General features: G+C 43.2%; 1 protein-coding gene across 3 annotated transcripts in view; it reads right to left on the reverse strand.

The window, feature by feature from the left end:
* Positions 1–17786, reverse strand: part of ADGRA3 (adhesion G protein-coupled receptor A3) — a 124729-nt gene that overhangs the window by 69605 nt on the left and 37338 nt on the right. The window contains exons 1-2 of one of the 3 annotated variants that reach the window (XM_013061529.2): positions 16770–16788; positions 5482–5553 (exon numbers count right to left, since the gene is read on the reverse strand). Coding sequence is in view for 1 of the 3 variants with exons in the window: in XM_013061530.2 (XP_012916984.2) it covers positions 5482–5553 (72 nt within the window). In the remaining 2 variants the exon portion in view is untranslated. Of the gene's footprint in view, positions 1–987; positions 1102–5481; positions 5554–16769; positions 16789–17786 lie in introns of those variants that run through there. The other 2 variants (XM_013061530.2, XM_045076080.1) reach the window with 2 other exon arrangements.

The raw sequence follows: 17786 nt of genomic DNA on the forward strand, positions 1-17786 counted from the left end.
GTTTAGTCTCCAGGCCAGATTACCTTTTCTAGGTAACAGCCTAATAATTTTTTCCCATCATGCTAAACTTTTTCTTTCTTTCTTTCTTTTTTTTTTTTTAAAGATTTCTTTATTTTAAAGACAGAGAGAAAGAGAGGGAGAGAGAGAGGGGAGAAGGGGCAGAGGGAGAAAGAGAATCCCCAGCAGACTTCCCATTAAGCATGGAGCCCGAGGAGAGGTTCAATTCCATGACCCTGAGATCATGACCTGAGCCGAAATCAAGAGTCAGACACTTAACCGACTGAGTCATGTGGGCGCCTCACTCTTAACTTTTTTTAAAAAGATTTTATTTATTTCTTTATTTGAGACACAGAGAGAGAGAGAGAGAGAGAGTAAACACGAGGAACGGGAAGGGCAGAGGGAGAAGCAAACTTCCCTCCCCCACACAGGGCTCACTGCTAGAACCCTGAGATCATGACCTGAGCAGAGTCAGGAACTAACCAATTGAGCCACCAGGGTGCCCCACCCCACTCATATTCTTATGTTACTTTCTAAATACGGTTTTTATCAGTTCCTCCTCAGGAATTACTCATCCCTTGGATTTTGATAAAAGAATTAAAGCAAGATTCTAAACAAAACTTTCAAAAATATTTTTATCACCTTTTTCTTCAATGTCCATATTATTCTTTGTAGTGGAAAAGTACCTGTTCTTTGAGTCATGCTTTGAGTTACTCTTTAGAGAAGCATGTATCACCCATTTCTGAACTAAAATTGTTGGGTTCTAAATTGTATAACTTGATAACAGCAGAAACTGTATTAGCTGGACGAGAAACCAGAAATGATAATGACAGAACATCTGAATAGAATACCTACGCACTAAGTTTCTCTCCAAGGTATTCTGAAACCTAGCTCAGGTAATCCTGAATTTCCCTAAATTTCACAGCTCTGCCTTTCCTATCTTATAGCAACTTTTGATTAAAAAAAAACTTAAGCAATACGAAACGTTACCCGCGCGTGCCGTGACTCCAGGCTCCTGCTCCTCAGAATATTAAAGTGAGGTATGTAATCCGATGGGACTTTTTTTTAATTCCAGCTGATTTTCCTTTTATTTCTGGGTTTTACTGTTTAAGAAAATTAGGCATCATTTTGTGAATTGCTGCTTAAACAAGCATTTCTGGGCTCAATTCATTATCTTGTTTCACTTCTGAGCTTTAACTGGTGTAATTACCACTGATTCTTTGGGAAACAATTTCATTATAGCTATACCTATTTAAAATGGTATTTAGGTATTGATAATGGGTTTTATTTAGATTGAGAATCTGCCTGAATTTGTTGATAAAGCAAAAGAGAAAGTGAATAGGTCTAGGTTTTACCTACTTTTGGTAGATTATCCTTCAGAAAGCCACTTAATCTTCCTGATTCAAATTATCTATAAAATAAAGGCAAAGGCCTGCTACACTTACAAAAAAGCTTTATGTGTGCTGTCGAGTGAGAGTCACAATTGGAATGAATGATTTAGAGCCTCATAAGAAAGAGTGCCTATATCCACAAGCAACCAGCAAACATGAATACCACAGAATATCTTTGTATCTCATTGAGTGTACATATAGGACTCTCTCAGCTTGCAAGCCATATACCCTAAGTCCCATTACACGTGGGCTGTTTAAAATTAAGAATGTATTTTCCAGTGGGAAGAATATTATAAATGGCAATTACCTTCCTAGGCAAGAACACAAGAGACTACTTAACATGTAATGCAGGGAAAGGACGCTCAGGCAGTGCTAGGGACGATACCAGTAATTAAATGCTACTGAACAAGAAATTTATTTATTTCGGATGGAAGTACTTGAGAAATTATTTACTGAAGGATGGAGAACTGGGTAGAGAACCAAAGATCTTCTGCATATCCTTAAAACATCCTGATGAAACAGCTTTGTATTAGCAGTCAAGTTCCCTTCAACCTGTATCTCAACATGAAGATATTATTATTATTAGCATGTTATGCTCCTAAAGAGCTTCCCTCCCAAAAAGCTGGAAATAAAGGGGGGGCCAATCACAAAGGGAGAGAATAAGTTGTCTGTCTTTGTCTGGCAATATGACATCACATCCCTCTCACGGGGAGTCAGGGGGAAGCTAGAGGAAAAGATATTCTAGAAGTTCCCAAACATTAGCATCAGAATTGCCAGGAGGGCCAAAAAAACAAAGACAGTTTGGCCTCAGCCCCAGTTTCTTTTCTTTCTTTTTTTTTTTTTTTTTTAAGATTTTATTTATTTGACAGAGAGACAGCAAGAGAAAGAGAGGGAGTGTGCAAGCAAGCGAGCACAAGCAAGGGGAGCAGCAGACGGAAAAGCAGGCTTCCCGCTGAGCAGGGAGCACAATGTGGCATTCCATCCCAGGACCCTGAGACCATGACCTGAGCTGAAGGCAGACCCTTAACGACTGAGCCATCCAGGCGCCCCTCAGCCCCAGTTTCTGATAAGGTGGGTGGAAGACCCACACTCTGGCTTCCTGCTGGAGGCCTCCTCTTCCCACCCTGATTCAAACTGACCCATCCAAACACGGTGCCTGTGTGCCTCTGGGGAGGAGCTCAAAGAAAGGGACTCAAGGTCATCAACAAGCTCACTACACAGCTGCCCCTCCTCCCCCGGGGCTGGTGTGGCAGCCTGACCATGGCCATGTTCTACACCCTCGGCTGTGTCAGGCCCAGTGAGTCCTAGCGGCTCTCAGCAGCTGCACTCTAGCCAGGGCTCCCTCTCCCGGTACGTAGAGTCCACGTCCACATCCAGGCTCCTGGGTGCTACACAGGATCCCACCCGGCTGCCAACCCCTTGAGGTGCCCCAGAGTTACCCCCAGATCTCTGGAACCGAGCGCACCACTGGACCCCCACAGTAGACTTCATTTTTATTCAACAGAACGGGTGCTGCTCCATCTCACCACCGGATCTCACCGCTGGACCCAATTACTACTGTTGCTGGGCTCTATACCAAGTAGAGCGGAATGGCGGCTCGCCTCCAGCACTTCTGTTCCCTACCCAGAACTGCAGTCTGCATTAACTCCACTGTCCTGCTCCGGACGGGCCTGTTTTTCTGAGTTCCCTCATTAAAAAGCCTTAACTGGAAAACAGTGGAGAGTAGAGTGTACAGGGAAGAAAACAGATCCAGGGCGAGACCTCCTGAGACAACCCAGGGCGTCCGGAGCACAACAATGTCTGATGAAAACAATGAACCGCCACCCTGTGGCCTCAAGAAAAACCATGTTCGTAATGTCCCCTCCTACAGAGTCTGACTGAAATTTCAAACAATGTTACACAGTGAAGGGAGAATCCTTTAACCCCTGCGACGTCTCATCTTCTAGAATTCTGAACACTAGGACTGACCAAAGACAGGGCATTGAGAGGAGAGCTTCAGAGAATACATTTTAGATGAAAAAAAAATTAATTTGCATAAATAGTATTTTTTAAATAAGCAAAAATAGCATAGCCAACTCTAACAACCAGACCTGACTGTAAAAAGGAATGAGTCTAGAAGGACAGAATCATAGATACAAGATGTTAAAAGTATTAGGAGGGAAAGTCCTTGTCAGCATTTAACTGTCTTGGCATGATTCAACTCAGAGCAAACGTAGCTTATTTTATTATACAAACAACACGGGAAACAAAGACAACAGGAAACAAACAAACAAACAAAAAACAAAACCAGGCACCCTCAATACTTTATAAACATTAAATAGTAAGAGAGCATGAGAGAGATAACTGGCCAGCTCAGTCTGTAGAGCAGGTGATTCTTGACCCCAGAGTTGTGAGTTTGAGCCCCATGTTGGGCATAGAGATTATTTAAAAATAAATTCTTTAAGAAAATAAATAGGGGTGCCTAGGTGGCTCAGTGGTTAAAGCCTCTGCCTTCAGCTTGGGTCATGATCCCAGAGTCCTGGGGTCCAGCCACGTGTCAGACTCTCTGCTCAGCGGGGAGCCTGCTTCCCCCTCTTTCTCTCAGTCTGCATCTCTGCCTACTTATTATCTCTGTCTGTCAAATAAACAAAATCTTTAAAAACAATAATAAACAAACAAAGGGGCATGATAGAACAACAACAACAAAAAAAAAATGGAGAGAGAGAGAGACAGGGACAGAGGAAGGGCTGATTGTTAAGAAGAATGAAAGCATCGTCTCATCCCCAACATCCTCTGCCCCAATTGTGTGCACTTACATGATTTCTCCTTCCTGCCATCAGAAACATTCTGAAACACAATTCTGATATCAACTCCATATTTGAAAAGTCCCGCTAGCCCCACACTGTCTAAAGACACCCAAAGTTCCTTAACCTGGCAGGTCATTTCAGGCCAAAAAGAGCCTAATCTCTCTGTGACCAGACTGCATTCCACTTTATACTTGTGCTCTGGCTCCACAACAACATCCACTCTGCTTAGAATGCCCATCTTGTTATGTTTCGATATGCAGCACTCATCCCTTGGGAGCAAGATCAGATTGGAAGGTCTACTCCTGTGGCAGGCCCTTCCCCCCCCCAGGTGACCCTCTCCCTTCCTTGGCACGTTTTGAGGATGGCTTTATCTGTGACAGCTCCCATGTGCGTGTGGTAGGGCTATTTCCATTAACTAGAGTTGCCCCGAAGAGTCTGTAGGCTCTTCCCAACAAGTCAGGCCATGGTAAGCAGCCAGCACTTAATAGTAAGAAATGTCTTTCGAAGGAATAAGGGATGGTGGGACAGTCCACAGGGCTCGAGTGTAGGACAACCTCACCAATAGGAGAATGTTCATAGGCAGCTCTGGAAACCACATAAAAAGGAGTGAAGAGTTGTTTAGCTTCAGAAATAATAAAAATTGCTTGTAGGTTTTGAAATAATAACACACAGATAAAGTATACATGCAAAAAGCAAGACTTTAAACCATTAATAGAAAGGGGCCTCAAATGATACGCATATACAACAGATAGAGTTTGCACGCATTCATACCACTATGCATGACATATGATCATCACTTCAAAGCCAATACAGTAATCATTTCCTTAGCGTAAGAAGGATTCAACCATCTATCATCAAACAAATCAAATTATTGCACAAATTAGCCACTTTCTACACTACCTATATTAAATATTCCTTTTTCTATCATGGACCTAGTCAATAAACTAAAAATTGTTTAAAATCCATTTCTTTTAATGTTAAAATTTGAAAGAGGGTAACAGCTCCTTATAAAAGGAACAGTCCAGGGATGCCTAGGTGCTTCCTCGGTCAGTTTTTTGATTGTGGCTCAGGTCCTGAAACTCTTGATTTCAACTTGGGTCATGATCTCAAGTCCTGCGCTCAGGGCAGAGTCTGCTTGTCCCTCCCCCTCTGCTCCTCTCCTGCTCAGGCTTCCATGCACACACGCTCTCTCTCTCATGCATACTCTACCTCCCTGTAAAATAAATAAAACTTTCAAAAAGAAAAAAAGAAATAAAGAAAAATAAAAGAACAGTTCAAATTTGTAGGCAAGCAATTCAAATACTTACAATCTTTTTAGCGATGAAAGTCCCCAAAAGGCACCTGGATCTATACTACTAATGAGATTATTTCGGAGGTCCCTGTTAAAAACAGAATAAAAGTTATCACTTATAAGCACTATAACAAATATTTAGGCAAACTACAGATACCTGCCACACAGAAAACAACAATACTGGGAGGAAATCAACACCAAAAAGGTTAACCTCTATAGCAAGTGGCACAGCCAGAATTCAAATTCAAGAAATCTGATTCCAAAGCCATTTGTTTTGGTCAATGTAATAAAGGCACATACAAAAAAGGATATATATGTCCCTATTTCGTTTGAATTCAAAGTTATGGCCAAGCCACGAGCCTATATATTCTTTCTACAGTTTTATTCTTAGTATGTTATACTTGAGTTTTATCAAAACAAATCAGAGATTATATTTGTGAACACAATTAAAATGAATTTTTAAAAACCATCTTCTAAAATATACACTCTTAAAATTCATGTCATTTCATTTTTCGTATTTTTCATCTTTTCCCTCCCTGGGCTTCTATGGTTAGGATTCCTATAAAATAAAAATGTGATCATTCACAACATGTAGCTCAAAGCAAAGTTCCAGCAGCCCCTAAGGCTAGGGCATCTGAGGGTGGTCTCAATCTACTCCCTCTCTTGTGCACAGCCCTACCATGTCAGCACACCGCCACCAGGGGCCAGTGGTGAGCCCCACAGCTGTAGCCCTCCACCAGTGAGGATCTGGGCCTCTTGCTAAGGCTGCTGCTCTCTGGTGGAAGCCTGGGCCCAGCTTGGGACCCAAGTGGCCCCACACAAAAGTTCACACAGGTCTCAAAGATAGCAGACAGTCAACTACAGGAGCACTCAGAAGCAGAACAGTGGCTGGCCCACTCTTGAGCTTTGTCACACCCTTGAGGGGGACTCACTCAGAACCTTGCCTGCTGAAGCCAGGAGTGGCTTCCAGTCACCTCTCAGGCACCTGTCATCAGACTATGCACAGAAACCCTTTGCAATTTCTCTTGTCCTCCCCTTCTCCCTTATTTACCTAACAGTGGCAACACCTTGGTGTTATAAGGACGTGTGTGACATCTCCTTATAAATACACATGGCATAGGGCTGCACACAGAGTTGGTGAAACCATCCAGAACCGCAGAGCAACGCCCACTACAAACCACCTCACCAGGTCCTCTAGTCCCTTACTTACTGGAGACTTAAAAGTCTTCCTAGAGGCACCTAGTGGCTCAGTAGGTTAAAGTCTCTGCCTTTGGCTCAGGTCATGATCCCAGGGTCCTGGGAAAGAGCCCCAGAGCAGAGAGCCTGCTTTCCTCTCTCTCTGCCTGCCTCTCTGCCTACTTGTGATCTCCGTCAAATAAATAGATAAAATCTTTTTAAAAATTTTTATAAATAAATAAATAAATATGGGACGCCTGGGTGGCTCAGTTGGTTAAGCAGCTGCCTTCGGCTCGGGTCATGATCCCAGCGTCCTGGGATCGAGTCCCGCATCGGGCTCCTTGCTCAGCAGGGAGCCTGCTTCTCCCTCTGCCTCTGCCTGCCATTCTGCCTGCCTGTGCTCGCTCTCTCCCCCTCTCTCTCTCTGATAAATAAATAAAATCTTTAAAATAAATAAATAAATAAAAGGCCTTCCTAGAAGTGTGTCTTGAGCCACCGGTGCCACCTGTTAGCATGACACTGATGTGACATGTCTCTGGGATCTTCTATAATGATTGCCCCATCATGGGATGTTAGCCTGAGCCCAAACAGTCTATAAACTAGAGAAAAATCCAGCGTATACCTTTTTCAAACCACACCAACTCAGAAAGTGTCTGACTTTTCTTGTCTACCTGTGCTGAAGAGAAGCACCCAAGCAAGTCTTACTGTAGTGTGCACCGACCGATATTATTTTCTTCCATCCAGTGAAAGGAAGCACATTCAATTTTACCATCACATCAGCTAATGGAAACTACCTGATGTATGGCCTGCTTCATAACATGCTATTTTTTTTTCTAATGGTTCATTCAAAGTATTGATATATACTAATGACAACACTGGCTTTAGTTTCTGAACAGGTTTCCTGAAAATTTTACAAAAACATCCTGATGAGACTGGCCATCTGCCCTTCGTGGCAGCGCTCGTTTATTTACTGTTAAGTCTGGCATCCTTTTTTTAAAGATTTTATTTATTTATTTGACAGAGTGAGAGATAGCACAAGCTGCAGGAGTGGCAGAGGGAGAAGCAGGCTCCCAACTGAGGAGGGAGCCTGATGTAGGAGCCCATCCCAGGACCTTGGGATCACGACCTAAGCCAGTGGCAGACACTTACCCAACTGAGCCACCCAGGCACCCCAGCATTCTTGTTGTGTCACTGACACTGGCTTTTCCCACACTGGCCACGCTGTTTAATACATGGTGATAGACACTGGTCAGAACACCTCAATAACACTTCTCTGGAAGTAAGTGCAGTCTGTGAACCCCAGAAGCATCATGCTCGACAGCAAATCCTGTTCCCCCTTTCTGGAGTCTTACTCCCAGAGTCACACACCAAGTATTCTTTGGGGGGGGGGCAGAACCGCCATTCCACTCTCCTCCCCAAATCAGAGCCCTACTTGTCTAAATAATACTGAACCCCCAGTATGTTATAACTCTTAAGAAAAAATAAATAAATAACTGGGGCACCTGGATGACTCAGTCAGTTAAGAATCACCCTTCGGCTCAGGTCGGGATCCCAGGATCCTGGGATCGAGCCCCGCATCGGGCTCCTTGCTCAGCAGTATGTCTCCTTCTCCCTCTTCCTCTGCCACTCCCGCTGCTTGTGTACTCTCTCTCTAATAAATAAAATCTTAAAAAAAAAATAACCATTAAGCATAAAATCTATGCTCTGATTACCATTACTAAGTATTTCATTGATCAGAACTCAGATTTGCTATTCCACAAGAAAACAGCTTTGTCAATGCTGGCAACTGACCTAACTTTTTGGGTTTGGGTTTTTGTTTTGTTTTGGGTTTTTTTTTGGTTTGGGTTTTTTGTTTTTTGTTTTGGTACCACAGCCTCTAAGATATTTTTTTTCAATAAAGTAAGCGAAAATATCTAAAAAGGCCAGGTAGCTTCATAAAATGGAACTGGACAGTAACAAAAGTTTCAAGAGATATTCAGGTAAACTCACCAATCCTACCCTTCTCTCTGAATTTCTAATCAGCTTTTAAGTTCTCCTCTTAACTAAGGAGTAAAGAAAGAGATGTCTTTGGTGTAGCAACTTGGAAGAGAAAAAGAAAACCAGGCAGAGAATAAGTTCCCTGCTACAAATGCCATGGCCTCAGCATCCCTTATTCCCAAAACCTGCCGGGGGCCCAAATGGCTCCGGTGGCAGACAGCAAGCCTAGGATGGATGCCCCCCGACCCGCCATTCTGTCCCGCAGCCTTTCTCTCAGCTGGCTGACTCCTAAGAGCCACTCCAGGGAAGTCAGAACTGAAGGGCATAAGGGATGCTGGGAAGAACCGCCACCCCACGAGAGAGGGGAGCAAGAGCAGCCCAGCCTCTAGGGGGATAAGGATGAAGTGTGCTCCCCCAGGAAGGCACCACACACCGGCCCTCTCATTGTCCCACTCCCTGATCTGTGAGATTTCTCGGACCACCACTCAAATGAACCACCTGAACCCAAAATTCCATCTCAGGACCTGCTCCTGGGAAAACCCAGATGAAGACACTGGCCCACTAACACGAAAGTCCCCAGCGCCAGGCCAAGCATGCACATCTAGGGCACATACCTCAGGAGACTCTACCCTCCCGCTCTGTTTTGAGGGCCAGAGGAGAAAGGGGAAGACTGTCATTCATTGAAAAATTCAAAACCTTAAAAAATAAATAAATAAAATGCATTCCTATTGGGGGGGGGGGAGAAAATTCAAAACCTTTAGAGTAGGTGGAGGTGAGGAAGGAAAGCATATAAGAAAGGTTCCAGAATTTAACAATGATAACTCAAACTATGACTGCTATCAATTATTTTATGTTTAATTGCTGTGCCAAACATTTTTTTTAGGTTTTGGGGTTTGGGGTTTTTTTTGTTTTTTTGTGTTTTTTTTTAGGTTTTTTTTTTTGCTGTCTTCTCCCTTGCACTGTAGAGAAGCACACCTACTTCTCTCATAGACCATCTGGTACAGACAGTGCTCCAGAATCCCCAACACCACTCTTCCAGGTATGGCCCTGGATCAATCTCCAACCAGGTTTTTTAAACACTGTAGTCTTAGTAACTTGGCAGGATTATATGAACCCGGTCCAACTAAACCTAGGGCCTGAGGCAGTGGAGAAGAGATAGATGCAGACACGGAATGGCCACTTCCACTGGTTTAATTAGAGGTCAAGAGGTAACCCCAAGACCCTCTTGCTACCATAATTTAAGAGCCTGTGTAGGGGGCACCTGACTGGCTCAGTAGATCAAGTATGTAACTCCTGACCGCAGGGTCATGAATTTAAGCCCTGTGTTGGGTGCAGAGCTTACTTAAAAAATAAATAAATAAGAGCCTGTCTAATGAAGCCAAAAGATAGGAAAAGAATTAATGCTGAGCCCCTGGATCCAGCCAAGCCTGAAGTCCAGCTCTAACTCTTTGGTCTCCTTAGTTACACAAATCACTAATTTCAGCAAGTTGGTATCTATCACCTACCACTCCATTAAGCTCTCAGAATCAATCCCAAAAGATAGGATTCTGGCTGCAGATAAAAAACTCACATGCAAAAAGATTATGAAACTAGGCCCAATTCTGAGTGGCCAAGCCAGAAGTCAGGATTTAAACACATCTTTCTGACTGACAATAGTGGAGATTTACTAAAGGAACTGAGTCAATTTACACCTAGAGCAAGAGGGAGACAGATAAAGCAAACATGCCAAGAAATTGGCAATGGTTAAATCAAAGTGCTAGAGATACCATTCTTTCAAATTCTCTGCATGTTTGATAACTTTTATTCATTGAAAAAAGCTATTAGATGTGGTACTGTCCAGCCTTCCAGCCTTGTGGGAAAGCCATTCACCTCTCCCTCCTCCTCGTCATCATCACGCCCACACAGTGCTGGCCGCTGTCCTCGCTCCTCTCATCTACTCTCCATTTAAAGCGACTTTCCTGGGGTGCCTGGGAGGCTCCGTCAATTACGTGTCTGCCTTCAGCTTGGGTCGTGATCCCGGGATCCTGGGATTAAGTCCTGTGTTGGGCTCCCTGCTCAGCAGAGAATCTGCTTCTCCCTCTCCCTCTGCCACTCCCCATTACTTGTGCTCTAGCTCACACACTCTCTCTCTCTCTCTCAAATTAATAAACAATCTTTTATAAATAAATTATAAATAAATAAATAAAGTGATCTTCCCAAGCATAAAACTGAACATGTACTGGTTAAAACCTCTAAGAGCTCCAGCTCCCTCAGAATAAAGTCTAGACTCTTTAAAGTAACTTACAAGCCCCTCCACGGCCCTGGCCCTACCTGACGTCCCACTCTGCTCCACACTTTTCTTTAACACTTAGCCAGCCTTTCTCTCTTCATATTACTAGTCATATTTCAGACATTTTTAGAAAGAGTCCTATTTCTCTCACCTCCAGACCTTGGCACACGGTTGCTCTGCCCTTGACATACACACTCTCCCCCAGCATCTATCCTCACCTCTATCCTGGTTTTCTTGCCTAACTCTTACAAATCCTTTACACCTTGAACAGCATTCCTCTTTCAAAAAAAAAAAAAATTCTCTGAATAACAGTGCCCTGTATTTTCTCTGCTGGGGCCCTTGTCACTCTCTACTGATTGCTTAAACCACCTTCACGGAGAGAACAAAGCTCCACCCAGGCAGGGTCTACGTCCATCTATTCAGTTGAGAGGGACTGACAGACATTACAGAGTGCAGATGGACACAGCTATGGTCTGGATGTTTGTGTCCTCCCAAAATTCATATTTTGAAATCCTACCTCCCAAAGTGATGGAATTATGGGGGGGGGCCTCTGAGAGGTGATTAGGTCATGAGAGCCAAGATCTAATGCATGAGATTGATGCCTTTATAAGAGAGACCCCAGAGTGTCCTCTTCCCCTTCCGCCATGTGAGGTTACAGCCAACTAAGAAGCAGTCACTCACTGAACAATGAATCTGCTGGCACCTTGATCTTACACTTCTCAGCTTCCAAAACTAAAATGTTTGTTGAAAAATAAATGTTTGTTGTTTGCAAGCTACCCCATTATGGTATTTTGTGACAGCAGCCAGATGAAGACAGTTGATAAATGGATAAAAAAACTACATCATGGCTGAGAGACAGAATTATGTTACCTGACCTTCACTACAAAAGTCTTTTTGGTAAATTACAGCTAGCTACAAAATCATTATGATATTCATAAACTCAGGCAACACAGAGACAGCTGCATCTCACTCATAACTACTTACATTTCTCAATAAAGGCAGAGGGTCATGAGGCCTGCAATTGACTTCACGTAATTTGGCAAATGTGTGGTATGTGTAGGCACGTTCCAAGAGAAAGCAAAAAAATGATAGCAAATCATTGCTAATTATTGCATCTGGGTAAACAAATTGGTGATATGGGAGATTACTACATTAATTCTTTAAATTTGTATGTTTTAAAATTTTCATTAATAAAAATTGTTTTTTGTTCCCAACTTTTTAAGTCCCAGGAAGTAAAATTAATCTTCAGGCCCAACCTATTAGTGTCTGTCTCCCCCTAGCCCAAATGATCCCCATCCTACACCTTGAAGAGAAATGATATTTTAGGAGAAAGTTCAGTTGACATATTTTTGACTTGTATTGGATAAGCAAAATAGCTCTGCAAAAAAAAAATATATGTCAGTTCCATTTTTTTTAAAACATATGTTTCCCTTTTCAGATTTTAAACCACATCTACAACAAGCACTGATTTAGCTAAAGCAGTCCATAAATCTGTGGCCAATGATGTACTACATGTGTTTCTACATTATACCGCTCATGAATAACTGAGAACTGTAATATGATTTAAAGATACACTTTTTCTTTAATAATAAAGAAAAAGACATATTATATAATACTTAATAATAGCCATATTAATCAGGCATTGCCAAAAGATATTTAGAGCTAGATTCTTTCATTTAACATCTCCCCTTCCCTTACCAATCACAGCTTCCCTAGGGAACTGGAGTTGAACTTTAGGGTCTATTGCTACATCCAACTATGCTGGAGCATTAAAACATAAATGAAAAAGTGCCCCAAGAATTGCTGAAACAAAATTAAAGCAGTGTGTTAATAGTTCCTAGAAAACAGAGTGAACTCCTTTAGGAAAGAATGTCAAGTGTAGCAGAAAAGACACTTTTTTAAATTGCAAGTATCAGAAACGTCTTCTCAAAAAGGTTTCAGCAATAAAGGAAATTCTCTGGCATTAAGGGAAATAAAGACCTAGAACAGCGTAAGTGGTTTCTCCATGTTTCTCTGACCTTCCCAGAAAGTCAACTCGGCCTTCAGGCTGACCCTCAATCGTGACAGGCTATGTCAAGGTCCACAAACCACCTCCAAGCACAAAGTCATGACAAAGAATGGATTCTTTATTCCTTTATTCCTCAGGAGCCAGGAAAACTTTCTCAAAGCCCCATGGCTAAACATCCCTCGTCACTCTTACTGGCTCCGGCTGGCCCTGGCAACAGCTAGAAAGAAAGAGATGCTATGGTGACCTGGACCCATCATTTGGGATAGAACAGAAGCTTGGGAGTCAAACACATTGCTGGTATGTCATTTTAGTGTCAGTAATAAGTCTATAGAGGAGTGTCACTAAATACGTAACGAGAACCACAATACTCTAGGGGCACTTGGGTGGCTCGGATAGCTAAGAGTCCGACTTTTGGTTTCAGCTCAGGTTAAGATCTCAGCAGTAGTGAGATCAAGCCCTGAGTTGGGCTCTGCGCTGAGTGGGGAATCTGCTTAAAGATTCTCTCCCTCTGACCCCCCCCACCAACCACTGCCACTCGCATGCTCACTCTCACTCTCTCAAATGAATAAACCTTAAAAAAAAAAAAAAAAAGAGGAAGAATCACAATACACTAAAATGAAGGATATGTGCACCCAGGCTTGTTTTATTATATCAGAGAGGGAGTGAGGGAGAGAAAATGAATCCCCTTCAGAAGCTATCCTTCAAATCAAAGGAACTGACGGAGGCAGCTTGACGTGCAGATTTCCTTAATCTCTGAAGTGTACTTGCTAGTTAATTAAATGCAACCAGCCTTTAATGAGAAGGAAGCCCATGCAAGGGGCACTGATGAGGAGACCTCCAGTCCCAGTGGGGAACTGTGGAAGCGAGCATAGAGCAGCCGAGGGGTCACCCCTCCTGAAAGGTGGGGTGGTCAGGTGGTTGTCCACCATCTGCTCTCAGGCATTGGTTGAGGGTTCCCAGGGCAGAGGGGAGTGGTTTTCAGCCCAGTGCTGGAGCACCGAATGCTCTCAGGCTCACATATGGAAGACCTAAGGAGAAACGTGCAGGAAGGACAAGCAGTGAAGGAATAAAATCAGACACTCCAAAAATTTTGAAACTGATGTCATTTACAAAGACCTCAAGTCACTTAAGCAGCTAGCTACGTCTTCAGTCCAGAACTCAACTCAACTAGCCCAGACCCTAAATAAGTCACTTACTGCCAGCTCTTTGCAAACAACCACATCTCTTTGCTCAACAAGGGCCAGTCTGCTGTTCCCCCTGGGAAACTCTACAGGACTGTCCTAGCCCATGTGCCTCAATGGCTATGTGACCAGTTCTTCTGCCCCTATATTGCAATGGGCCCTGGGAAATTCCAAGGGTTTGCTTCTTCTCCAGGAAAGAGGCTTCAAAGACCCTTTGCCCTTAGATTCAGAACCATATATTGGTTTTATTACATGGTCTTTTCCCCTGTCCTTTCCCTAAACCAATAGGGATGGGGAAGCAAAGAGAGACCCTTCTTAGGGACTCACCAACATATAAGATCTTTCTACATTCCCTCTCACTCCCCAGTGAGCCCATAGAATATATATCTAGAAAAGGAGGAAGTTCCTCTTATGTTACCTTTTCTCAAATTTCTTTTCTGTATTGGACTCGGTAAGACTTTTGGAACTCAATAGCCAAAAACTAAGTCCTTTTTCTCTGTTCTTTCATCCCTTCCAAGGCAGAATAATTGGGAATTAGGAATAGGCAAAGAAAACAGACATTAGCAAATCTACAAAAATGTTACATCATTGTCTTAAGAATTGTCTCCTCCAAAACTTCTTGTTGAAGTCCAAACGCTTCTTCCCTGGAAATGGGACTGTATTTGGAGATGGGTTCTTTAAAGAGATAATAAACTCAAAAATGATGACATTGGAGTGGGCCCTAATTCAATGTGACCAGTATTTTTATAAGAGGAGGAAATGTGGACACACACACACACACACACACACAGAAGAAACACCATGGCAAGACACAGGGAGAAGAAAGCCATCTACAAGCCAAGGAGAAAGGCCCGGAACAGATCCTTTCCCCACAGCCCTACAAGAAACCAACCCTGCCAGTGCCTGGATCTTGAACTTCCAGCCCCCAGAAGTAGAAGGAAATAAATGTCTGCTGCTTGAGGCCCCCAGTCTATGGTATCTTGTTACAGCAACCATGAGCAGTCTGGTAACAACCACTGCATTCACACAGCTTGTGTCTGATACACAGAGAACCCAAAGTCCTCAAGTCTCTGCGGGGTCTTGGAAGAGAAGACCCCTAAGATATTTCACAGATTTATGATGAGATCCCAAGCAAACCAGAGTACATGAATAGAATCCTACAGTGACAAAAATCACAGAAGAATACAAAGCTTACAACTCAAAGAACAAAGTTGACTGACATGAAGGAAGGACAAGATAGTCTTAACACAGTGGGACACAGACGTGGAGTAGGTTAGTTAAAAGTTAGATGACCTGGTAGAGAGGGAAAATGAGAAAAGCTATGAAAAGAGTAGAAAGAATTAAGAGGTTATTCAAGGAGGTGGCATGGAAATTACAAAACCTATACAGGCTTTAGCTATAACATCAGTACAGCAAATCAGAGAAGAGCAAGGCTGTAGAATGTGTAACTGCGAGAAACACAGTGCTGGGCTACAGGGGAAGGAAAACCTCAAGCCCCCCAAGCCTCCTTCCTTATCATCCTGCACCAACACCGACTTGCCACGCCCACAGAAGATGAATGGAGCTATACCAGGAAAGGCCTGGGAAGACATTCATCAGTATTTGGTCATGAACTCCTCGCAAAAGGTCAAGCCACTGGCTATGGGATTCCTTTGTTTTACCTAATTTTTAGAGCACAAGATAAACCAAAGACCAGGGAGTTTCCACAAAGGACCAGCCAGCCTCAGCTCTCAGGCCATCTGGGGCCTTTCCAGCTACTGGTCCCAGCAGGAACCTGCAGGATAAGGAGTTCTGTCTGAGCTCATGCTCACAAAGGCCCTACTGATAGGGCGCTTCCTCTGGAACCCTTGTCCCCTGTCCTTCCTTCTCAAAACCAGACAGGAAGAGCCTAGCCATATTATCTCCTTTTCTTTCTTTCTGTGGTGTGCTGTTCTCCCATGGTGACAGTACGGGGGGCAGGTCCCACACAGCGGCAGTGAGGTCAAGACTCAGGTGTGGGCTTTGAAGGGTCTGTAGGAAATGCAGAGCTTAGGTAAAAATGTTTTCCAATAGAGACGGCCCAGTTCCCAAAGTCATCACTGGGGTCTTAGTCTGTGTATATGTGTATATATATATACACACACACTCATATATGTAGTACACATACGTATGCATGTGTGAGTCCTATCTATCCTATCTATATCTGTGATCCTACAAAAGAGAGGTGGTGTTCTGGGATTCAGGTATAAATAGACCCTTAGCTAAAAACAATCACAGCAGCATCTTCCTATCACCTAACAGGTGTGGCAACCTGGTATGTTTCTATCCTGTATAGGGATTTCTCATCAATAAATGATGGAAAATAAGTCAGAGACCAAAATGAAATTAAAAAGTATGTGTAAAAAGGGTAGTTATTCACACCCATACTTTGTATGATGTGCATGGACAACCACAGCAACTCTAGCAGCCAAAACTAAAACATGTTTATAAACACAACAAACAACATTTATAACCTAGGCATCCCCGTCATCCTTCCTTGGGGAAAAAGAGATCCCACTGATCCTTCCATTATTAACCAAGCAGCTACTCGGTGCCTGACATTGTGCAACATGCTACGGCTATCTGTCAAGCACAATGACTTTTCTTACAAGAAACAGAAAGCCCAACGAGAACATACCGCCTCACCTTACTTCAGCAAGGCCCCTCCAGCCTACCTGCTGCTGACCGAGATGGGCTCGACTCCCTGATCTTTGGTGTGTCGGCTCCGGCCCACGCCAGTGGCAGCAGTCTCTAGGCTGTGCAACCATCTGTTCTGTTGACAGTAAGGAAATTCCTTTCCCAAAAAGTGCTGAGCAAATCCTGACTCAGTTAAATTGGTCACTGCCCGTTCCTCACCCTGGGCCCATGGAATGTGAGTGAAGGGCCGTCCGCCGTGGAGTCGGGCCTGGGGCTTAGGTATGACCGGCCCCTCTGAGGCACATGGCCTACGTGGAACAGAGCAGGAATAGTTGAATGAAAACAGAAGCAACAAAATCTGAGAATTAAGCACTGAACACTATACACATGTGTCTGTGTACATACATACATATACACGTGTACGTGTACGTATGAAGGTACTGCTACTTCATATATGGAAAAGCGCTATTTTTATATATGTTTATAAAAAATGGAAAAACCTGATTTTAAGACTTTTGATTTAAGGGGCACATGGGTGGCTCAGCTGGGTAAGTGTCTTGACGCTTGATGTCAGCTAAGGTCTTGATATCAGGGTCATGAATTCAAGCCCCGTGTTGCGCTCAATGCTGCACATGAGGACTACTTTAAAAAAAAAAAAAAAAAGACTTTTGATTTAAGACATGAGCAATGAAAAGAACAGATAATATAAAAGGATAAATAAAAACTCTTACATACATGCTTAAATAACACATATGTGATCAAAGCAATAATGTCTTGTGGGAGTTTATAGAAACCACTGGGAAAGATGGTCAAGGGAAGACCACACAGAAAGAAAAAGAGTGAAGCAGAGCACAGAGAACCAAGAAAGTAAGGGAAATCTCTAATTTCACAGAACTGGGGAGGCTCACAGTAGAGCTTCCTTATATTACTCAAACCTTACATACATCTGAAATGTTTTTGAGGGGCATCTGGCTGGCTCAGTCAGCAGAGCATGCAACTCTTGATCTTAGGGTCATGAGTTCAAGCCCCACGTTGGGTGTTTAGACAACACCAAA

Source organism: Mustela putorius, unplaced genomic scaffold, assembly GCF_011764305.1.
Source record: "Mustela putorius furo isolate JIRA1106 unplaced genomic scaffold, ASM1176430v1.1 tig00000083_pilon_pilon_pilon, whole genome shotgun sequence".
NCBI lineage: Eukaryota > Metazoa > Chordata > Mammalia > Carnivora > Mustelidae > Mustela > Mustela putorius.